Below are 17,916 nucleotides of genomic sequence, written 5' to 3' on the forward strand. Positions count from 1 at the left end.
TATCGCACAATTTAACTCACATATGGATTAAAAAAATAAAGTGGTGATTCATTACTCCCAGGGCAGCCCGAGTCCTTGCGAGGTCAGATCCTGCGGGGACGACGTGATGGCATCCGGGCAGGGACCAGACCCGCACTCTCCTCACGGGGGCCGGGGGGGCTGCTCGCTGAGACGCAGGGGCAGGGGCTGACGGAAGCGTGCGCGTGTGTGGAGCCGGCTGAGCGCGGCGGGGGCACCGGCCGGGCCGGAGATCCGGCATTCGGCGCTAAAAGGGTGTGCGGGGAGACGTGCTCCACACACGACTTTCGGACGGGGGCGAGGCAACAACCTCGGGAGGGTATTTTCTTAAAAACCGAGCCAACTGGTGACTCTGGGGAAACGTCCAATCCAAGGCCCATCCCAGCCACCGTAGTTAATAACGACAGAACGCGAGTTTCAAGACACGGATACGACAGCGTGGAGCAGCTTCTCGGCGTGGGGCGTCGCCTGGCATCGCCGTTCCCGTCCCGGCCTCCGTGGGACACACAGGACCCGAGAATGAATGAGGCGGGAGGAGAAAGCGTGTCTGGAAGGATACGCCAACCAGTCAGTCAGGCGATGAAGACGCCCGGGAGTTTCACCAGGAGTAAAACACTGTTTGGAGGGACCGGGCCGGGTCCTCCGGAGGAGGCGCGCGGACGCACCGAGGGCGCTGGGCTCCCCGGCAGCGCAGCCTCTGACCTGCCAAACAACGTTCGCGCGGAACCAAGTCTTTTTGCACGTCAGGGGATGCGAGGCTGCCCTGCTCCAGGGCAGATGCTTCTGCGTGTCGGGGCAACGATGATGTCACTGGGCAGGGGGCCTCGATCCTTAAGCACGGGAAACATCCACGTGGACGGCGCGGCTGGCTTGGCCATTTCTTGTTTCCTCCGATCATTCCCCAACGGTGTCCTGCGCCCGGGGCCGGCGGTGGGCCGCACGGAGCCATCGCTCCCTCCGCGGCTCCGTGCGACGGCGACGGACGGCTCATCGCGGCCAGCGCCTCCGCGGAAGGACAGCGACACTGCAGAGCTGCCACGTGGCGGCCTGGCGTGTGACGCGCCGAGAGCGAGCGGCAGCGGCCGGGCCACGCGCGGGCCTCGTCCGGGTCGGGTGGGGACGGTGAGTGCGTGCGCGTGCCTGAGCGCGGGTCCGGCTAAGGGGCATCTCTGCAGGCCGGTGGGCGTCCCGCAGCCGTCTTCTCGCCCTCGGATGTTGCGCAGCCCCCCCCCCCCCCCCCCAGTGATTATCTGCCACAGAGAAACATTCAGTTCTAGAGTCTTTCCACCAAGAATTTCTGAAGTCCCCAAAGACTTCGCTGATGGACCGGTTTCAAACTCCAAAGCCGTCCTAGAGGCTTTCACCAGGCCTGGCAAAGCCTGGAATCCAGAGGTTCACGTCCCTCCGCCTTTTCTCATCACTTCACTCGCGCCCGGGGGCGGAGAACCATCCAGCTCCAGAGCCAATGGGAATCCCTCGGAAATCCTGACGTGTGTGATGTAACAAACAGGCAAATCGGAATCTGCACCAAATTTCTTTCCAGAGCGCCGACTACTCTGAAGGCTGCTTCTTTCCGGAAGCCCGTGGGCCAGCATCAGAGGGCAGGCTCGTGGGTCCTCACTCTCCCTGACAGACAGCCCCCTGGGCTCACTCCTGACGGACAAACGGAGCCTTCCAAGCCGGCCTGGTTCCAGGGCAGCCCAACCCTAAGACACCCCGTACACAATCCTGCCTCCTCGGCCAACAGTTGAGGAATTCTCCTTCACATGCCCAAGTCCCGCTGATACTTTGCAAAGAAAAATTACCCGCTACACTGGGAATTGGGGCTTCATGGACCATTAATAATTTTTAATCATAATAAAGGCTACGTGGCATTGAACACATTCACCCAGGGGCAGCAATAGTTCTCACTTAATCCTCTAAAGTCACGCAGGGGAAGGTAGCATTATTCTGAGTTTAAGAAAAAGAATAAACAATTGAAGACCTAAGTAAATTGCCTGAGCCACAGGGCCAGTAAGTAGAAGCGTCGGGATTCAAACGTGAGTAGGTCAGGCTTAAAGTCTGCCTCGTTTCTCTGCACACAAAATGTTCCAAAGAATTTGGAATTCTTTAGTGTTTATACGCAATTTAAGTCATTAGCTGACAAAACTATGCCAGAAAAGTCCATTATTTTCTATGTCACGTTCTTTAGATATCTAGTGAAATCTACATTTATGTGTATTCACACGTACTGATGCATGTACACACATTTTTTTCCTGTAAATAATCTTTTAAAAGTTCTTTCATTGTAGCCTATGATACTGGTACACACCTACTTTTTATCTCATCTTCATCAGTAAAAAAAAACCCCAAATACTATGAACTAATTCCATTAGGAACACCTTTACTTCAACATTGTGTAGCAATTCAATTCTTCGACAATATAAAATTGTATAGTGGTTATAATTTTAATTTAATGGCCAAAGGAAATAGTAGTTAAAGAACTAAAACTCTGCTAAATCCAAATTCAGATTTCAATACTTTTTTAAAGTACTATGGCTGCTCAGAAAGAGGATGTAACCACTCAAAGAACGGCAGTGTCATAGTTGGAACCTGAATCCAGGACTCCTCATTTCCATTTTAGGGCCACACATCACACTGCTCTAATTTGAAGTCTACATTTTCCTTTGGAACCAGAAAGATTAAGAGACAAAAGGTAATTAGAAAGTCCATACAGAAATCGAGTTGGGCTGTTGCATTTTATACAGATAACTACTGTTGTGCTTACCACGTTGTAATTATTTATTTGCATCCCTCTCTTCCACTACTTGAAACGCTTATAAAGTAAGAAGTGCACCTTTTTATATTAGAATTTCTCGAGTCTACAATAACAGTGATGGATGAAGGGAAGGAAGGGAGAGAAGAGAGTGGAAGATAAAGAAAGAAAAAAAAAACCCGTGGAACACTCCAAGAGAAACAACCCAAGAGACAGAAAACACCAGGTAGCAGAGCCAACACTGTGATGTGAGTGACACAGAAACATTCCATCTCGTGGACATGATAGGAAAAATATGATAGGGAAAAGCATGTCATAAAAAAGTGTGCGATCTTAGTTGAAAAAAAAGTTTGTCCAAAACCAAGATGGGGGTGATGGCTATTTATCAAAAGGAGGCCAAAATTACTCAATTCTTAAAAATGATCTTTGTAGATGTTTCCCCAGGCAACATAGACATGTTTTGTATAGAAAGCAGAACTTCTTGAGTCTAGACTTACGCCCATGTATGATAAATAAATGTTTCATTTTTAGAATAGTGATTGATTTATTGTCAACTCAATGGTTTATTGATATAAAACTTAAATGACACACCAGAAGTCCTAAAAATTTACTTACAGAGAGACATCTGTTATTAGGTTAATCTGACTTTTTCATCAAATCCTTCTAAATGAGGAGTGACCGTACCCAAAAGTATCCCTCCCCCCAAATCGAAGCATGCTCACAAAACGAATGTTGACACAAGCATTCTACTCAGATTGCTTTCAGCAGTTGGCTACCATTTAAACTCAGAAAGTCAAGCAGTCATGTAATGTAACCTCCAGAACTACGTGGTGCATAAGAAATGCAAATATTGTTTATGATGAAAACTGAGAAAAGCAATGTTCATGGTCTACTGCCAAGTTTCATTTCCTGTCGTGTCTTTGGCATATAGTAAAAAACCCCTTTGTCTCGACCTTCCAAGCAACTGTACCAAAAGCATATTTATAAACAAGAATGATGTGGAAAGAATCAAACAGATTGTGTAGGACAACTCTGGATTCACTGGAAATTGAGTATTCTGATAAAAAATGGCCAATATTTCATTGACTGCCTGCTGGCATGCAGAGCTATGGATACAGGAAAATCCAGATTATGAAACATCATTCACCAGAGATAGGGAGGTGATTTTACTTTTCCAAGACAGTTTTCCTTCGGAGGAGATGCATTACATAATTTCTTTCAATAGCAAACTTGTCTAGTGCATTTAAAATACGTTTGATAAAAGCACGACTGGAAAAAAAAACTTTCACAAACATTACAGTTGCATGGTAGGAAGACATATGTCCACACATAAGCATTTTGTACAACCAAGCATTATTTAGAAATAGAAAATAGCATAAAGTATTTATGATCTCATTGGGCTACACTATAATATCCACACTATTTGAGCTCTCATCTACTTGTTGAAGAAAGCAGTCCATGATGAGAATGATACTTATCATCACCATCATAAATGGAGTGCTTACTTGTGCCCATCCTGTTCCATGCTTTCCCTGCATTTTCTCTTAATCCTGTCAACCAAGCTATAGGAGACTCCTGGAATTTCCATTTTAGAAATGGCAATTTTGAAACAAAAAGGCTAGAGGTCTCACAACTTACATGCGAATTTCTGGAATTTCAGTCTCGGTAGTTTGACCCTAGAACCTCTGCTTGAACACACGAGCAGTTTCCTGTAATACCCTGCCACATAATCTTTTAGAAAATGTCCATCTTATCATGTCGCTAACTGGCTCCAAACCCTCGAAGGGCTTCCCATCTCACTCAGAAGTCAGATGCTCTCCACATCCTTCAAGACCAATATAATCTGCCCTGACCCCCCTCGTGGAAACCACCAATCGCTTTGGTCCTCCTTTGTTGTCTTCCAGACTCACTGACTTTTTGTTGCTGTTCTGAGACACTGAGCTGGGCTTGCACTTGCTAGTTCTTTCCACAAATAGTCTTCATTTCATTCACTCCCTCCCTTCCCTCAGGAACCTACTCAAATGGCAGCTCTTCAAAGGGGCCTTCCCTCACCATCTTTACTAAAACAAAACTTACCCGCCCCTCTCTATCTGTCCCTTTAATTTTCTTTATTTTTTATAGACTGCATCACTCTCTCAAAAATCACACTAATTACACAGTTACTCGTTCACTTGTTTAATGTCTGCTCCTTGGGGATGGGACCTTATTTACCTCGGGAGCACCAGTGTTCTGATTGGTGCCTGGAAAAAAGCATTGGCTCAACAGGAAATGGGGATTGAATGAATAAAAAATCAAGTATATGTATATTTTTAATATAGAATCTTTGTGAAACTAAACACAGTACCGTCAACGGAGAGGGAAGAGTAAGAGGAAATGATTAGAATTAATAACAAAAGTGTAAGTTGTACTCCTAGTTTTTAAATGACTCCTCACATGCATAGCTATGTAAGTAAATATGTACACAAATGACAGAATTGGGGCGATTGTGGAAATCATACAGATATGTCTGTGTTTGGATATCACTGGGAAAGGGTCTTGTTTCAGCTCGTTTGGAGGGCACAGGGCATGTGTGTGTTGGGGGGGGGGGTCCGCTGTTTTAGGAACTGGCCAGGCAAGGGTAGGCTGGGATGGGGTTCAGAGGTCTACTACGTGTGCGCCATCGGAACAGCAACCGGAGAACATTTAGGCACGAATCCCCGATCATTTATGTCTGTTAAATTCCAGCGCCACCTTGGGGCTGTGCTCAAGTCTAAAGTTCCTCCAGAGGTGCCTTAATTGTGTCTCTTACGCCCATATTTCAGACTTTTTCTGAGAAGACTCTTCCTACTGGGGCCTAGAAATGATCTGACTTGGGCATGGCCGGTCCCAGAAAGCGATCTAGAGCCAAGTAAGCAGCACGAGGGCGGAGCTGGACCAATTCCCCAAGGCTCGGTCTCAGCACCTGCGCTCCGAGGAGACGCCCGCACGCAACGTCTTACGGGGAACAGGAAGGACGCAGCGAAGCCGCGCACCTGCACCGTCCGTCCGACGCTGTGTGTGCCCACGTCGGGGGGCGGGGGCGTCTGAAATTTAAATCCAGACGTTTCCCAAAGAACACAAAGAGAAGTTCTGTTTATTAACTTGAATGAGGGAAGTGATTTCAAACACTTGGCAATATAATGTTTTTCTTCTTTTCACACTCCAAATAACATTAAACATTCAGAGTTTGAATGCAGATAGAATTTTGGATTCAGGTACTACAGACCTAATGAAAGGAGGGAGATTTTTATAACAACAAGTGCATATTTAAGGATATGAAATAGTGCTGGGACATGCTTTACATACTATGACTAGATGAAGAATGTTCTTAATATATGAACACTAGGACAAGTGTGAAATACCACATAAAGGAAAATAAGATTTTAAGTTAAAACAAATCCTCTCTTGGTCTGAGATGACACATAGTATGTTTTACGGCAGAGGAGGGCATTTTCTCTAACAAACACACTGATAAATTTCCAGGAACTAATGGAGAAGAAGAAATATGAGCGAAGTATTACTTAGAACGGCTCCAAACTAATTAAGTCAAAAGAGAACAAGCTTCTCCATTATCTGGTGTGTAGAATTACATCTTAAGCATGGTTAATAATAGTAAAATACGAGATATAATGCAACTTACTAAAGATTTATCAGGATAAACCCCAGCTCTTAGGAGAGAAGCTTTCCAGCTGTCTACGTCCTCCTGTGAGTCACATGCCAGCTCAAGGAAGCGATAGTCTTTGTATACATTCCTGGAATTTAAAAAAAAAAAAATCGTGCTTTTAGTTGGGAACCAACTTCAAAACGATTTTATGTCATTGCAGACAATGATGAAACAAATGACAGTCCAAATGGATAATTCTCTGACAGTCACTGGAGGAAAACAGAAACAATCCACTGTATTTAAAATAATTAGCAAATTCCTATATTTATTATGTAATCTTTCTGAAACGTCACCTTACAGAATTCAGAGCCACTTGTACTGCTAAGCCATGAGAAGGGAAGGAAATGGAAATGCTCTCAAGATGATACACTCGGTGCTAAGTCAGCAGAATCGATCGGCTGTTGCCTAGTAATCAATCAATTTTCTGAAATTATTTGCTAGGCCTAAGTGGCTCATAAGACTTTAAAAGGTGTGGCAATAATCTTACAAACTTAAAATACTATCCTAGATTCAAAACAGAAACACTCATTGATACCGTGAAAAGAAAACAAAAAAGAAAACAAAAAACCCAAAACATTAACCACTATTCAACAGAGTGAAATGCCTATAAAGTGCATATTGACAACTGGGATAATGTTGTAATTTTATTTCTTTTCCTAACAGTAAAATAATACACGAGACATAATACATGCGCATTTAGAAAGATTTGGAAACTAGATAAAAGTATGGTGACAATCATCCATTTTTCACGGTTTACAGATAAACTTATTTTTTATACTCTGATTCTATCAGTCTTTCACACGGTTGAGGTCTCCCAACCCCCTTCTCTCTGGCAACTCTGACTCCTTTTTTACTTACTGTGGTGTTATGGTCATTGACTTATGCCATTCCATCTTTATAAACATTGAAGTAGAATGGCATGATATTCATTAGTATAAGTGTATGATAATTTCCTTCATCTCTTTCAATTGTTAGATAATTAGGTAATTTCCTTTTTTTTTATGATCAGAAATAATGCTTAAGTGAGTATTCTTATCCAAAAGCTTTTCACACTTACTCCTCTTACTTTCTAAGGACAGATCCTTATAACTCTATAACTCTATAAACAGAGTTAGAGGATCAAACTTACAGTCATTTTTTAAGACACTGATATGCATCACCAATCACCCTTCCAGAAGAGATAATCCAATTCAGACGGATGCCAGCAGAATTCCAGAAATTACAGTCTTTTTCTCTTCTTATTCTCTTCCAGGGTATTCTCAATTCATGCCTAAGAGCCTTTGTTTACAACTAACCTCAGATGGCTCACAAATTGGTATCTCTTGCCCCAAGTGCCCCAGATCCACAGTGTTTACTGACTTCTTTGCTTGACTGTCTCAAATCCACCCTGCCACGAACAACTGAACAACCTTCCCCTCTCATACCCTCTTTCATTTGCCCCCCTAAAAAGTACACCTCCTGATCACACTATCACCCGCCCTCAAATGTCACTGCGGCCTCCTCACGGGGCTCCCGACATCACGGGGCTCCTTCAGATTTACTCTCCACACGGAATCCTCTGACCTCCTGAAATGGGAATCTGATGTTCTTACTCGTGGAGTCAAACATTCAATAGTCACCTGCTTTTAGGGAAAGACTACACTGTCTATCGTGGCCTTTCAAACCCTGCATAGTCTGGCCCATAACTGTTACCCTCCTTTCCAGCTTCTTTCCACACTCTGCTCTGCCTTGTTTTGTTTTGTCCAGCCATTCTGGCTTCCTTTTGCCTCCCCAAACGCGCCATGCCTTCTCCCAAGGTCTCTGAGTGTACCACTCTCTGCCTGTAGCTCTTTCCTTCTGCCCTCATTGCACGACAAACGCCTACTCTTTTTCCTGAAATCCCAGGTCCTGTTTCTTTTCACCTGTCCATCACAGCGCTAATCACAGCTGTGAGTTCAGGATTATGTGTGGGTTTTCTTTTTTATTTCTTATTTACTCACTTGCTTACTTAGATACTGTCTATCTTCCTAACTAGCCCACAAGCAACATTAGGATAGGGAATGTACCATTTTTATGCTTATCATTATATCCCCCAGGGGATTCTGGGAAGACGATGACATAACCATGCTCTGCTTCCTCTCCACTTCTAACTCAGGTCAAACACATCTTCTTTTCTTGAGTGCAGTAGGCTCTGGGACTGGTACTCCGGTACGCGGTGGCTAGATAGTTGTGGTACTTTCTTGCTCGGGGCTGAACAGAGCTTTGGGACCACAGCAGGAAAACTCGGAGGCAGGGACCAGCACGTACCATGCCTTTGGTTGGGCTGTCCTGCATGGATCACAGGACTCCTGGGTGTCCCAGCCCTCTGGCCCTAAGGAGTGTGGGGGACTGAGTTTTTTTCTACCCTAAGGCAAAAAAAAGGTTCCCTCCCGGCGCCTCAATATGTAAACGGCCACTTGCCTACTTGGGGCCTGTGCTGACTGGGATGACCTGTGCCTTCCCGCCCTCACAGGACCAGTCGACTTAAAGTATCCCGTGGCTGGACCTGTGCCACGACGAATAAAGCAATATAAAAGGACACCTGATAAGGAGGTCTCCTCGCCGGAGAAAGCGAGAATGAAGAATGCAGTCAGAACACTGTATCAGTGCAGAACTGCTGGGGAAAGCAGAAGAACAGGACTTGAAGGGGTACAAGAAAAACTTCCTGAAACTAAAAAAATATTTTTAAGTCAAAATATTTAGTAGATAAGTTGAGGGAAAGGATGATGAACGTTGAGCCTAGAATTAATAGTTTCCAAGATCTTGCGGGAGAATTTAAAAAAATATAAAGATAGAGAAGACACAAAAGTGTGGCGGAAAGAACACCTACCCTGTAAATAGGAGGAGTGCCAGAAAAAGAAAGGGGAGGTGGGGGGAGAGAAATAATTATAAAATAGAAACTACTTTTTAAAAAAAAATCTTAACCTGGTTTTTAAAAATATCTGAGTCTATGTAATTTAAGTGCTGTTTCAGGTGCGCTTGATGAAAAAAGGTATCAAGCAGACATACATTTATACAATTCTTGAGCTCTGAAAAAAAGAAAACATTTAAAAGTCTTCTGTAAGGAGAGAGCAAGTTGCTTAGAAAAGAGAAAGAGGTAGACTGGCGCTGGTCTCAACATGCAGAGGCACAAAGCAAGGAAGAAGCATTCGTGGTGTCCTAAGAGGACCATAGAGGCCTATCCCCAGCTGGGACAGCCCCACACCCTGAACTGAGAGGGTCCCTAAGCAGGCAGGAGATGACAGCCGCACCAAACGAACCTGCAGAGCATGGTCAAGGCGAGGAAAAGTTAAGAGGGAAAAAAAACGGAACTTGCAACATCCACAGAGTTAATCAAAATAAATAATGATTGACCATCTAAGAATATGCAGTAGAAGGGTTACAGAAAGACTCCTACAGTAAAAGAGACACACTATTCAAATAGTCTAAAAGTTGGGGGATGGTAGGAGGGCCTAACAGTGCTCCCCAGGTCTTCTCTGATGGGTGCAGGGGCAGAGTGGGGCAGAAAAGGGATTCCAGGGGTCTCGTTGTTAGGAGAAGTGGGTGTTAGGAGAAGCAGAAGAAAGGGTTTGGGGGAGAAATATTTGATAATTTGCCTCATGGAAGGATAGGGCTATGTACTGGTGATGAATGAAAATGTTAATGAAATTAAATGGACGGTAGAACTCTCAAATTAAAAACGAAGAAAAAGGAGAAATTATCAGTCTTTTGATTAAGTAAAAAAATAAGAAGAAAAAAAGGAGGAACAAAATAAGAAATTTTTATAAGCTGGCAGGAATACATTTATGTATATTAATTATGAAATTAACGACAGTGGACTGAATTCTCTCAGCTAGTTAGTTAATTTAGGTTTAAAAAAGTTACATATTATTTGGAAAAATAACAGAAAAATCAGACAAGCACAAAACAAAGAATATAAATTTAAGAATGGCAATATTAATAATAGACAAGATAGAATTTAAAAGTACAAAATAAGATAAACAGTTTAAAAACCCTAATAGAATAAAGAGAAATATTATACAATGGTATAAAGTATAATTGTGAAGATTGGAAAATACTCATAAAACTGTATCAAATTAAATAGTAAGGAAGGAAAGAAAGCAAATGCTACTGCGAGAACTTGTTATAAGTATGTAACCAATTAAAATATAAATATAGAAAAAATTTAATATGACACTTTTCAAATTGGACAAATATAGTGGACAAAAGTAAGCAAATAGAAGATAAAGATTTTTCATTATCCACAAAACATTTACAAAACTCAGTCTTACACTTGGACCTACACACATATACAATACCAGATTTAAGAAACTTTAAAAAAGAGGGGTGCCTGGGTGGCTCAGTGAGTTAAAGCCTCTGCCTTCGGCTCAGGTCATGATCCCCGGGTCCTGGGATCAAGCCCCGCATTGGGCTCTCCGCTCAGCAGGGAGCCCCTTCTCTCACTCTCTCTCTGCCTGCCTCTCTGCCTACTTGTGATCTCTCTCTGTCAAAAAAATAAATAAAATCTTTAAAAAAAAAAACTTTAAAAAAGAGACTACATAGATCACATTCTTTGATCACAAAAAAAAAATTCTAAAAAAAAGAGACCTCAAAACCCCTTAAATATATTCTTAGATGACCTTTATATTACAGAAAAAAAAATAAAATTATAAATTGTTTAGGAAACAATAAAAATATAAACACATCATAGCCAACCAATGGAACACAGCAAATATTGTAGGAAAATTTATGATCTTAAATATGTTCATTATTTCCAGAAAGGAGAAAAAAAAGTCAATATTCATCTATAAGGATTATAAAACTGTGATAAAACAAAACAAGCCAAGAAGAAGGAATTAACAGATTAAAACCAAAATTAATAAAATAGGAAATATAAAAATAACACAAAGGATAATAAAGACATCCACAAATATTTTTCCCCTTAAGAACAGATAATGCTAATTAAGGGAGAAAACAAAAATATACAAGATCTCAAATGGGAACAGATGGGATACATAACCACAAATAGAGAGAAGATGGAAAAAAATTAAAATCAAGTATTATAGGCAATCCTATATGGCAAAACTAAGAACCTAGAGGAAACTAGTAATTCCCTAAAAAATGTAAGTTACCAAAATTAGCTCAAAATCCAGTGGCTTTAACAAAACACTATATAGGCTATACTTCTAAAACTTAGATATAGGAAAATAGTCCATTCATATTAGGAGAAAGCCTACAAAATACATAGGATAAATTTTTTAATTGAGAAAAATTACAAAAATCTTATTGAATGACATGAAACAAGATCTTCATAAATGGAAAGACATATCTGAGTGTGTTGTTTGATTATACCATATTCTTAGGTCTTACAAAGTGACTAGTGCTAGTTGGTATTCAATTAATATTTATTTAATAATGAACATCATCACACCCATAAAGATAGTGACTATCATCTTTAAAATACCTTTGCACATTTTATAATTTAAAAGTGATTTTCCATCAAAACTTTAATATTTTTGTTAAAGAGGTAAGTATTTTAACATGTTTATAGAAGTGATATTTTTTGTTCTGATTTCATTAAGATTTTTAGTATATGATTAGAATGATTTCTCACTTTTTATTAATATTAATCTGACATAGCTTTGTCTCTTTTAATTTTTTACTTTTATCCATTTGTTTTACTTTTTAAAAAGATACATTGGTTGTAAATGCCAACAATATAGTTGGGTTTTCTTTTTCATCCCAATCTGAAAAGCACTGTCCATGATTAGGAAAGTCTGAATCCTGTTTATTCTTGCCATAGCTATATGGCTTGGTTTTACATTTGTCATTTTGACATAAGCTTATTTTTTTATGCTCCTCTTTCCTCGCTTATGTTGATAAAAGTACTGTCTTTTTGACTTCTATATTTTTTAGTGGTTTTCAGTTCTACAGGTAAAAGATTATCTTCTTTTTAAAACAATTATCTTTAAGTTGTCTAAATCATCTCTGAATTCATCTTTATATATATGAAATTCAGAAATAAAACAGTAATCCCTGATTTCTTGAGGAATTTAAAAGGGTTTACTTTTTGTCATTTTATCTCACACATTTGCTAATCTATCTAGAAATATCTCAAATATTATTTCTGAATTATTGTTTTCACATCTCTTTAAGAGTTCACTTTTTTAGTTTTAGTAAGCAATTTTGTTACATTTGCAAGCAATTATTTAAATGGAACTCTGTATGCTTAACTTGAATAAATATTTATCATTAGGCATCTTCTATCTGGCTTTCCCCATCTGTAAATTCTTACTTGGACTCATTTTTTTAATTGGCTTCAAAGCAGAGTTGGCTATTTGGATTTCTGGTTGGCACAAGTATCCACATTTCTTGTGTTGATTCAGTGAGGAAGTATAGAAGTTTCTTCTTGTCTTCCTATTTAGCTCCATTTTTCTTTTTTCTTTTTTCTTTTTCTTAAAGATTTATTTATTTGACACACAGAGAGAGTGAGAGACAGAGCATAAGCAGGGGGAGCAGCAGGCAGAGGGAGAGGGAGAAGCAGGCTCCCCGCTGAGCAAGGAGCCTGATGCGGGACTCGATCCCAGGACTCTGGGATCATGACCTGAGCTGGAGGCAGCCGCTTACCCGACTGAGCCACCCAGGTGCCCTGCTCCATTTTTCTTAATCAGGGAAAAGCATGCAATGGTCACTCAAAAACTTTCACTCCAGTTCACTCCATGGCGTTTTGCAAATAGTTGATTAACATTGTTCTTCCAGTGCTTTTAAGACTTTCCATCTCTGTTGTGTGTGATCTTTTGGATACAGCAATGGACGGAGTAGGATAAAAGAAGCTTCTAATTTTTCACCATCTTAAAAGAGAAATCATTTCATTTCACCTTCATTAGCGACCCTGTGAAGTTGGTAGCAGAGATGTTTCATTGAGGAGACAGATTTTAGAGAGATCAAGTGACTCCCAACATGGCCCAGCGAGTGAACGGCGCAGTGTGGGTCTACCACAGTCCTTGGCCTACGGCCTCCGCAAAACCAGTATTTGTAAAGTGAGTGGAGCAAATGAATGAGGGAACAAATGAACGAACGAAAGAGCTATGGAATGAACTGGGACAGTGTTTATGTTTAAAACCAACATTTTCTATCTTTGAGAGAATCCTTAACATTCCACAGAAAATCTAAGATTAAAAAGTCTGAAGAAAAAAACCACAACAAGCAGAATAAGCACTTTTAATGAAAAGTGGGACATATTTAAAGGAAATATATTCTCCAAGTAGGAAAGTTTGCTATTGTCCAATTTGAAAGGTCGTGTCTTTGCTATAGAGCCCAAAGGGTAATAGATGATCTTGATAGAAATCAAAATTTAACAGTTTTTAATTATCTAATTACCTCTACCATAGCTTTTAGCTACCATTTAAGTTTCCATCTGAGGCATTTCCAGTGCACAGTGCGAGTCCCATTAAAATGTAAAAGGTACGGGGAAGGCAGAGCTGGACAAAGGCCACGGCAGCTTCTGGCCAGCTGGAAAGCATGAAAAGTGGCGAGGGTGCAGACTTTCCACATTCTCCAAGCAGATCTGAAGAATTCAGCTTTGGCCCATTCTCACTGACCTTTCTCCAGAGTATTTTCTTTCAGGGTCTCTTCACATGGAAAAATCTTGATTTTTTTTTTCCCCTCAAAGGAGAGCCAAATTCTTGAGAGGGAAAATAATTATCTGGTTGAAACATTAGAAGAGGGTCAAAGGCTTCTGGTGGCTTTGGCTGCTTCGTTTTTACCCATTTTCGAAGCCTCATCTTAGGCTGTGTCTAGACATCCAAGAAGAGTTGGACACAGGTCTAAAACACTGAACTGAGCTGATTTACTGGAAGTCTCATAAATTCTGCAGCTGTAGCTTCCAGGTTCTCACCACGCGCTGTAGCCGTATAGATAACCCACAGCAATTTGTACGGACTGAAGGTTTTTGTTTAGTCTATTTCAACTGCAATCATGTAGATAGGAGCTTCTGAATGATTTCACTATGAAATCAAGCTGAACCACGTGTTTTATAGTTTGAAAAATAAAAGTTACCTCAACATTAAAAATGAGCATGAGTAATTTTATCCCACAGGTAAAAGGGTTTTAAGTGCTACACTGAAGAGAACGTGACCACATGATGAGTCTGTGTTTTCACGAGATGTAGAACTTTCAGTCACGTGTCATAAGAATATCCTTAAGTATTAAAAATGTGAAATCTAACTTGTTTACCTATGATAGCTCTTTAAACATCTGGGATCAGACACTATCTGTTCCTCAAGTCTTCTAAGTCTCCAAGCCAATTTTTTCAAATGTTTCTCACATGAAGACGATTCTAGATAACATCCTTTTAATTTTTCTGTGGATTTGCTCTATTTTAAATGGATTTTCTGAAAGTGACATGCCAGCAACCGGTCCACCAATCCCCAGAGGCAAAATTAACTAGATGCAAGGAAGAAATGTGGTGGAATTTTTGCCTACTTTTCAGACTGTAAACTTTTACTACTATAAGTAAGCACCAGCTAGCAGAATATAGTAAAGACCATGAAAAACACCTGTTGAAATCTAGAATGTGCCACTTATTATCTTACAGGACATTTGGTAAGAAAACCTCTCTAAATTTCAGTTTACTCATCTATAAAATGGGGATAATACCAATATCTATCTTAGGCTTACAATGATAATAAAATAAGGTCACATGTGTGAACACCTTGCTTAGAACAATGCCCAGCATCAGGTAAATTTGCAGGTAAAATATACAAAATACAAAGTTACTATTATTCATTATTCTCACTGCCTTTAGGTCCTTTGGGCTTGACTTCCTATGAAACCAGATTTCTCCTGTACTATTTTAAAACAAAGTAAAATTTATGTTTAGCATTACTACATTTCATCTAGTTAGTCTAGCCCATTTCCCAATTTGCTCAGATGCTCTGAATTCCGATTCTGGCAAGTACTATATTCACAATACTTCCAGTTTTGCATTATCTGTATTTTTTATAAGGACATAATATCCCCATGTCATTACAAAGATATACTATAGAGCGAAACAGACTTCAAAAGTTCCCATGCCAGAGTTCCATCTTCTATTAACTGTGCCCACTGGGTATCAATGTAAGACTTAAGACTTAATCACAAATCTATCATATATGTACTATCAAGTCATGCCCCTCTATTTTCCCTCATGTATATTCCAAAAGACTCTATTAAGACCAAAGTATAGTATATCGACTCAATTCTACTAAAAACAAGTTCGGTTAAGCTGAACTTGTTTTTCAAGATTTGAAGCAAGTTCCTATTGACCACTGATTTCCTTTCTAAATGAATAAACATCAATTTTACAATTAATTATAAACTTATATAGCAGAGTATCGATGATAAACTCATCAATCAAAATTCCCATTTGGTTATCCTTTCTGACAATCTGGAAAACAGCCTCCGGTGTAGACTTCTCCTGATCCACCGATCCGACCATGTTCGCACTCATCAGCACATTCCCTATGTCTTCACTTCCACGAAGACTCAGTTTAGTACTGCGACTTCTGCCTCGCAAACCTTCAACTCCCTCTCCTTTCTCTCCCTTCACCATTTTACTTACATAATAAAACTCTGATGAATTACTTCCTTACTGAGGTCCTACATCCAAGTTTCTAAATAATGCTAGAGAAAAAAATATACTGTTGTGCTTATTGCACTCCAAATTTATTACTACAAGTACCAAATGGGCACCTAACTTCCCCAGGCATCCCTACTAGAATTTTGTAGTCATTCCCTGAAATCTATAACATGCACTTTGCCACTAACACTTGACTGATAATCTCACTTCATGCTTCACAGGAAAAACACATATAACCAGATGAGAACGGTCTATCTTCTTTCTACCAAATACACCAGACTAACTGCATTTGCAACCGCGGACTCTGCCTTCACCGTGTACAAGAACTCAGACACTCAGACACTGAGTTTCCTCTCTTCTAATGTCTTCATGAACTTCCTACAATCATTCCCCCCCCCCTTTTTTGGAAAGAGTTTATTTTTATTTATTTGACAAAGTGAGAGAGATCACAAGTAGGCAGAGAGGCAGGCAGAGAGAGAGGGAAGTAGGCTCCCCACCAAGCACAGAGCCCAACGCGGGGCTTGATCCCAGGACCCCGGGACTATGACCCGAGCCGAAGGCAGAGACCTAACCCACTGAGCCACCCAGGCGCCCCCTACCCTTTTTTTTTTACTTCAACAATTTCCTCCTTTCTATCAGATCATTCATATGGGATAGAAGCACATCTTAAAATCAACTGTCTTAACACACACACACACACACACACACACACACACTTTCTTTTGATGTTTCCCATCCCCTAAGAACCACCCCATTTCTATTTGCTTCTATAGCAAAACTCCTTATCTTGAACCATTTTCTCCATTCTCTCCTCTCCCATTCTTTCCTTTATTAACCCCCCCACCGCCCTTGAGATTCGTGATCCTGTTAGTCTACAGACAGAGGTCTTATCAAGGTCATACAATCCATGTCTTCACACAGCAAATGTTCAATTCCTTATCTACACATTACTTGGCTTCACTGCAGCATCTGACATCTTGACCCTTTCCTCTGTCTTCAATCATTTTCTTCTCAGGACTTCCGTGATACCACATTCTCTTCACTTCCACACTTCTACATCATTGACTACAACTTTTTAATCTCTTTTGATGACTTCTCTTCCTTTGTTAGACCTTTAAACTCTGGAGTGTCCCAAGCTTCTTCCATGTCCACTTCCCTCTATCTGTGCTTTTGGCAAGGTGATCTTTCCAGCCTGGGAATCCTAAATACCATTTAAATGCAGATAACACCAGATCTTTACACTGAACTACAGACTCCTATATCCAAGCCACTATCTTATCTCATTTGGATGAAATCTCCTTGGCACCTTTCTTGCTCCACTCTCCATAAAGAACACACCATAACCATACATTACATCCTTACCCTGTTTAAAATCCTCCAGTAACTGCCAACTATAAGTAGGAAAAAATTCAAACTCCTTGCCATCACTGGCTTATCTTTCCAACCCTCAGTTTCCCTTGCTTATGCTTCTCCAACTGCAATATAAGTTCAATAATGGAACTTTAAGTGTTCATTAATGTATTTCTGGCATTTCCATCATCTAGTTGGTACTCAGTAACAATCATTGGCTGGGGTGCATGGGTGGCTCAGTGGGTTAAAGCCTCTGCCTTTGGCTCAGGTCATGATCTCAGGGTCCTGAGATCGAGACCCGCATTGGGCTCTCTGCTTAGCGGGGAGCCTCCTTACCCCCCTCTCTCTGCCTGCCTCTCTGTCTACTTGTGACCTCTGTCTGTCAAATAAATAAATAAATAAATAAATAAATATTTTTTAAAAAATCGTTGGCTGACTACCTTTCAGCCTTTTCTCAGCATCCAAAATTCTTCAAAGACTAATGATAATGAACCA

At 40.7% G+C, this 17,916-nt stretch overlaps 1 protein-coding gene across 6 annotated transcripts in view; it reads right to left on the reverse strand.

The window, feature by feature from the left end:
• DNM3 (dynamin 3) overlaps window positions 1-17,916 on the reverse strand; it is a 516,334-nt gene that overhangs the window by 85,028 nt on the left and 413,390 nt on the right. For all 6 annotated transcript variants that reach the window (XM_032862979.1, XM_032862977.1, XM_032862981.1 and 3 more), the window contains one exon: window positions 6,432-6,543. In XM_032862979.1, coding sequence (XP_032718870.1) covers window positions 6,432-6,543 — 112 coding nt within the window. The remainder of the gene's footprint in view (window positions 1-6,431; window positions 6,544-17,916) is intronic.

Source organism: Lontra canadensis, unplaced genomic scaffold (genome assembly GCF_010015895.1).
Source record: "Lontra canadensis isolate GAN:19392208 unplaced genomic scaffold, GSC_riverotter_1.0 scaffold24, whole genome shotgun sequence".
Taxonomy (NCBI): domain Eukaryota; kingdom Metazoa; phylum Chordata; class Mammalia; order Carnivora; family Mustelidae; genus Lontra; species Lontra canadensis.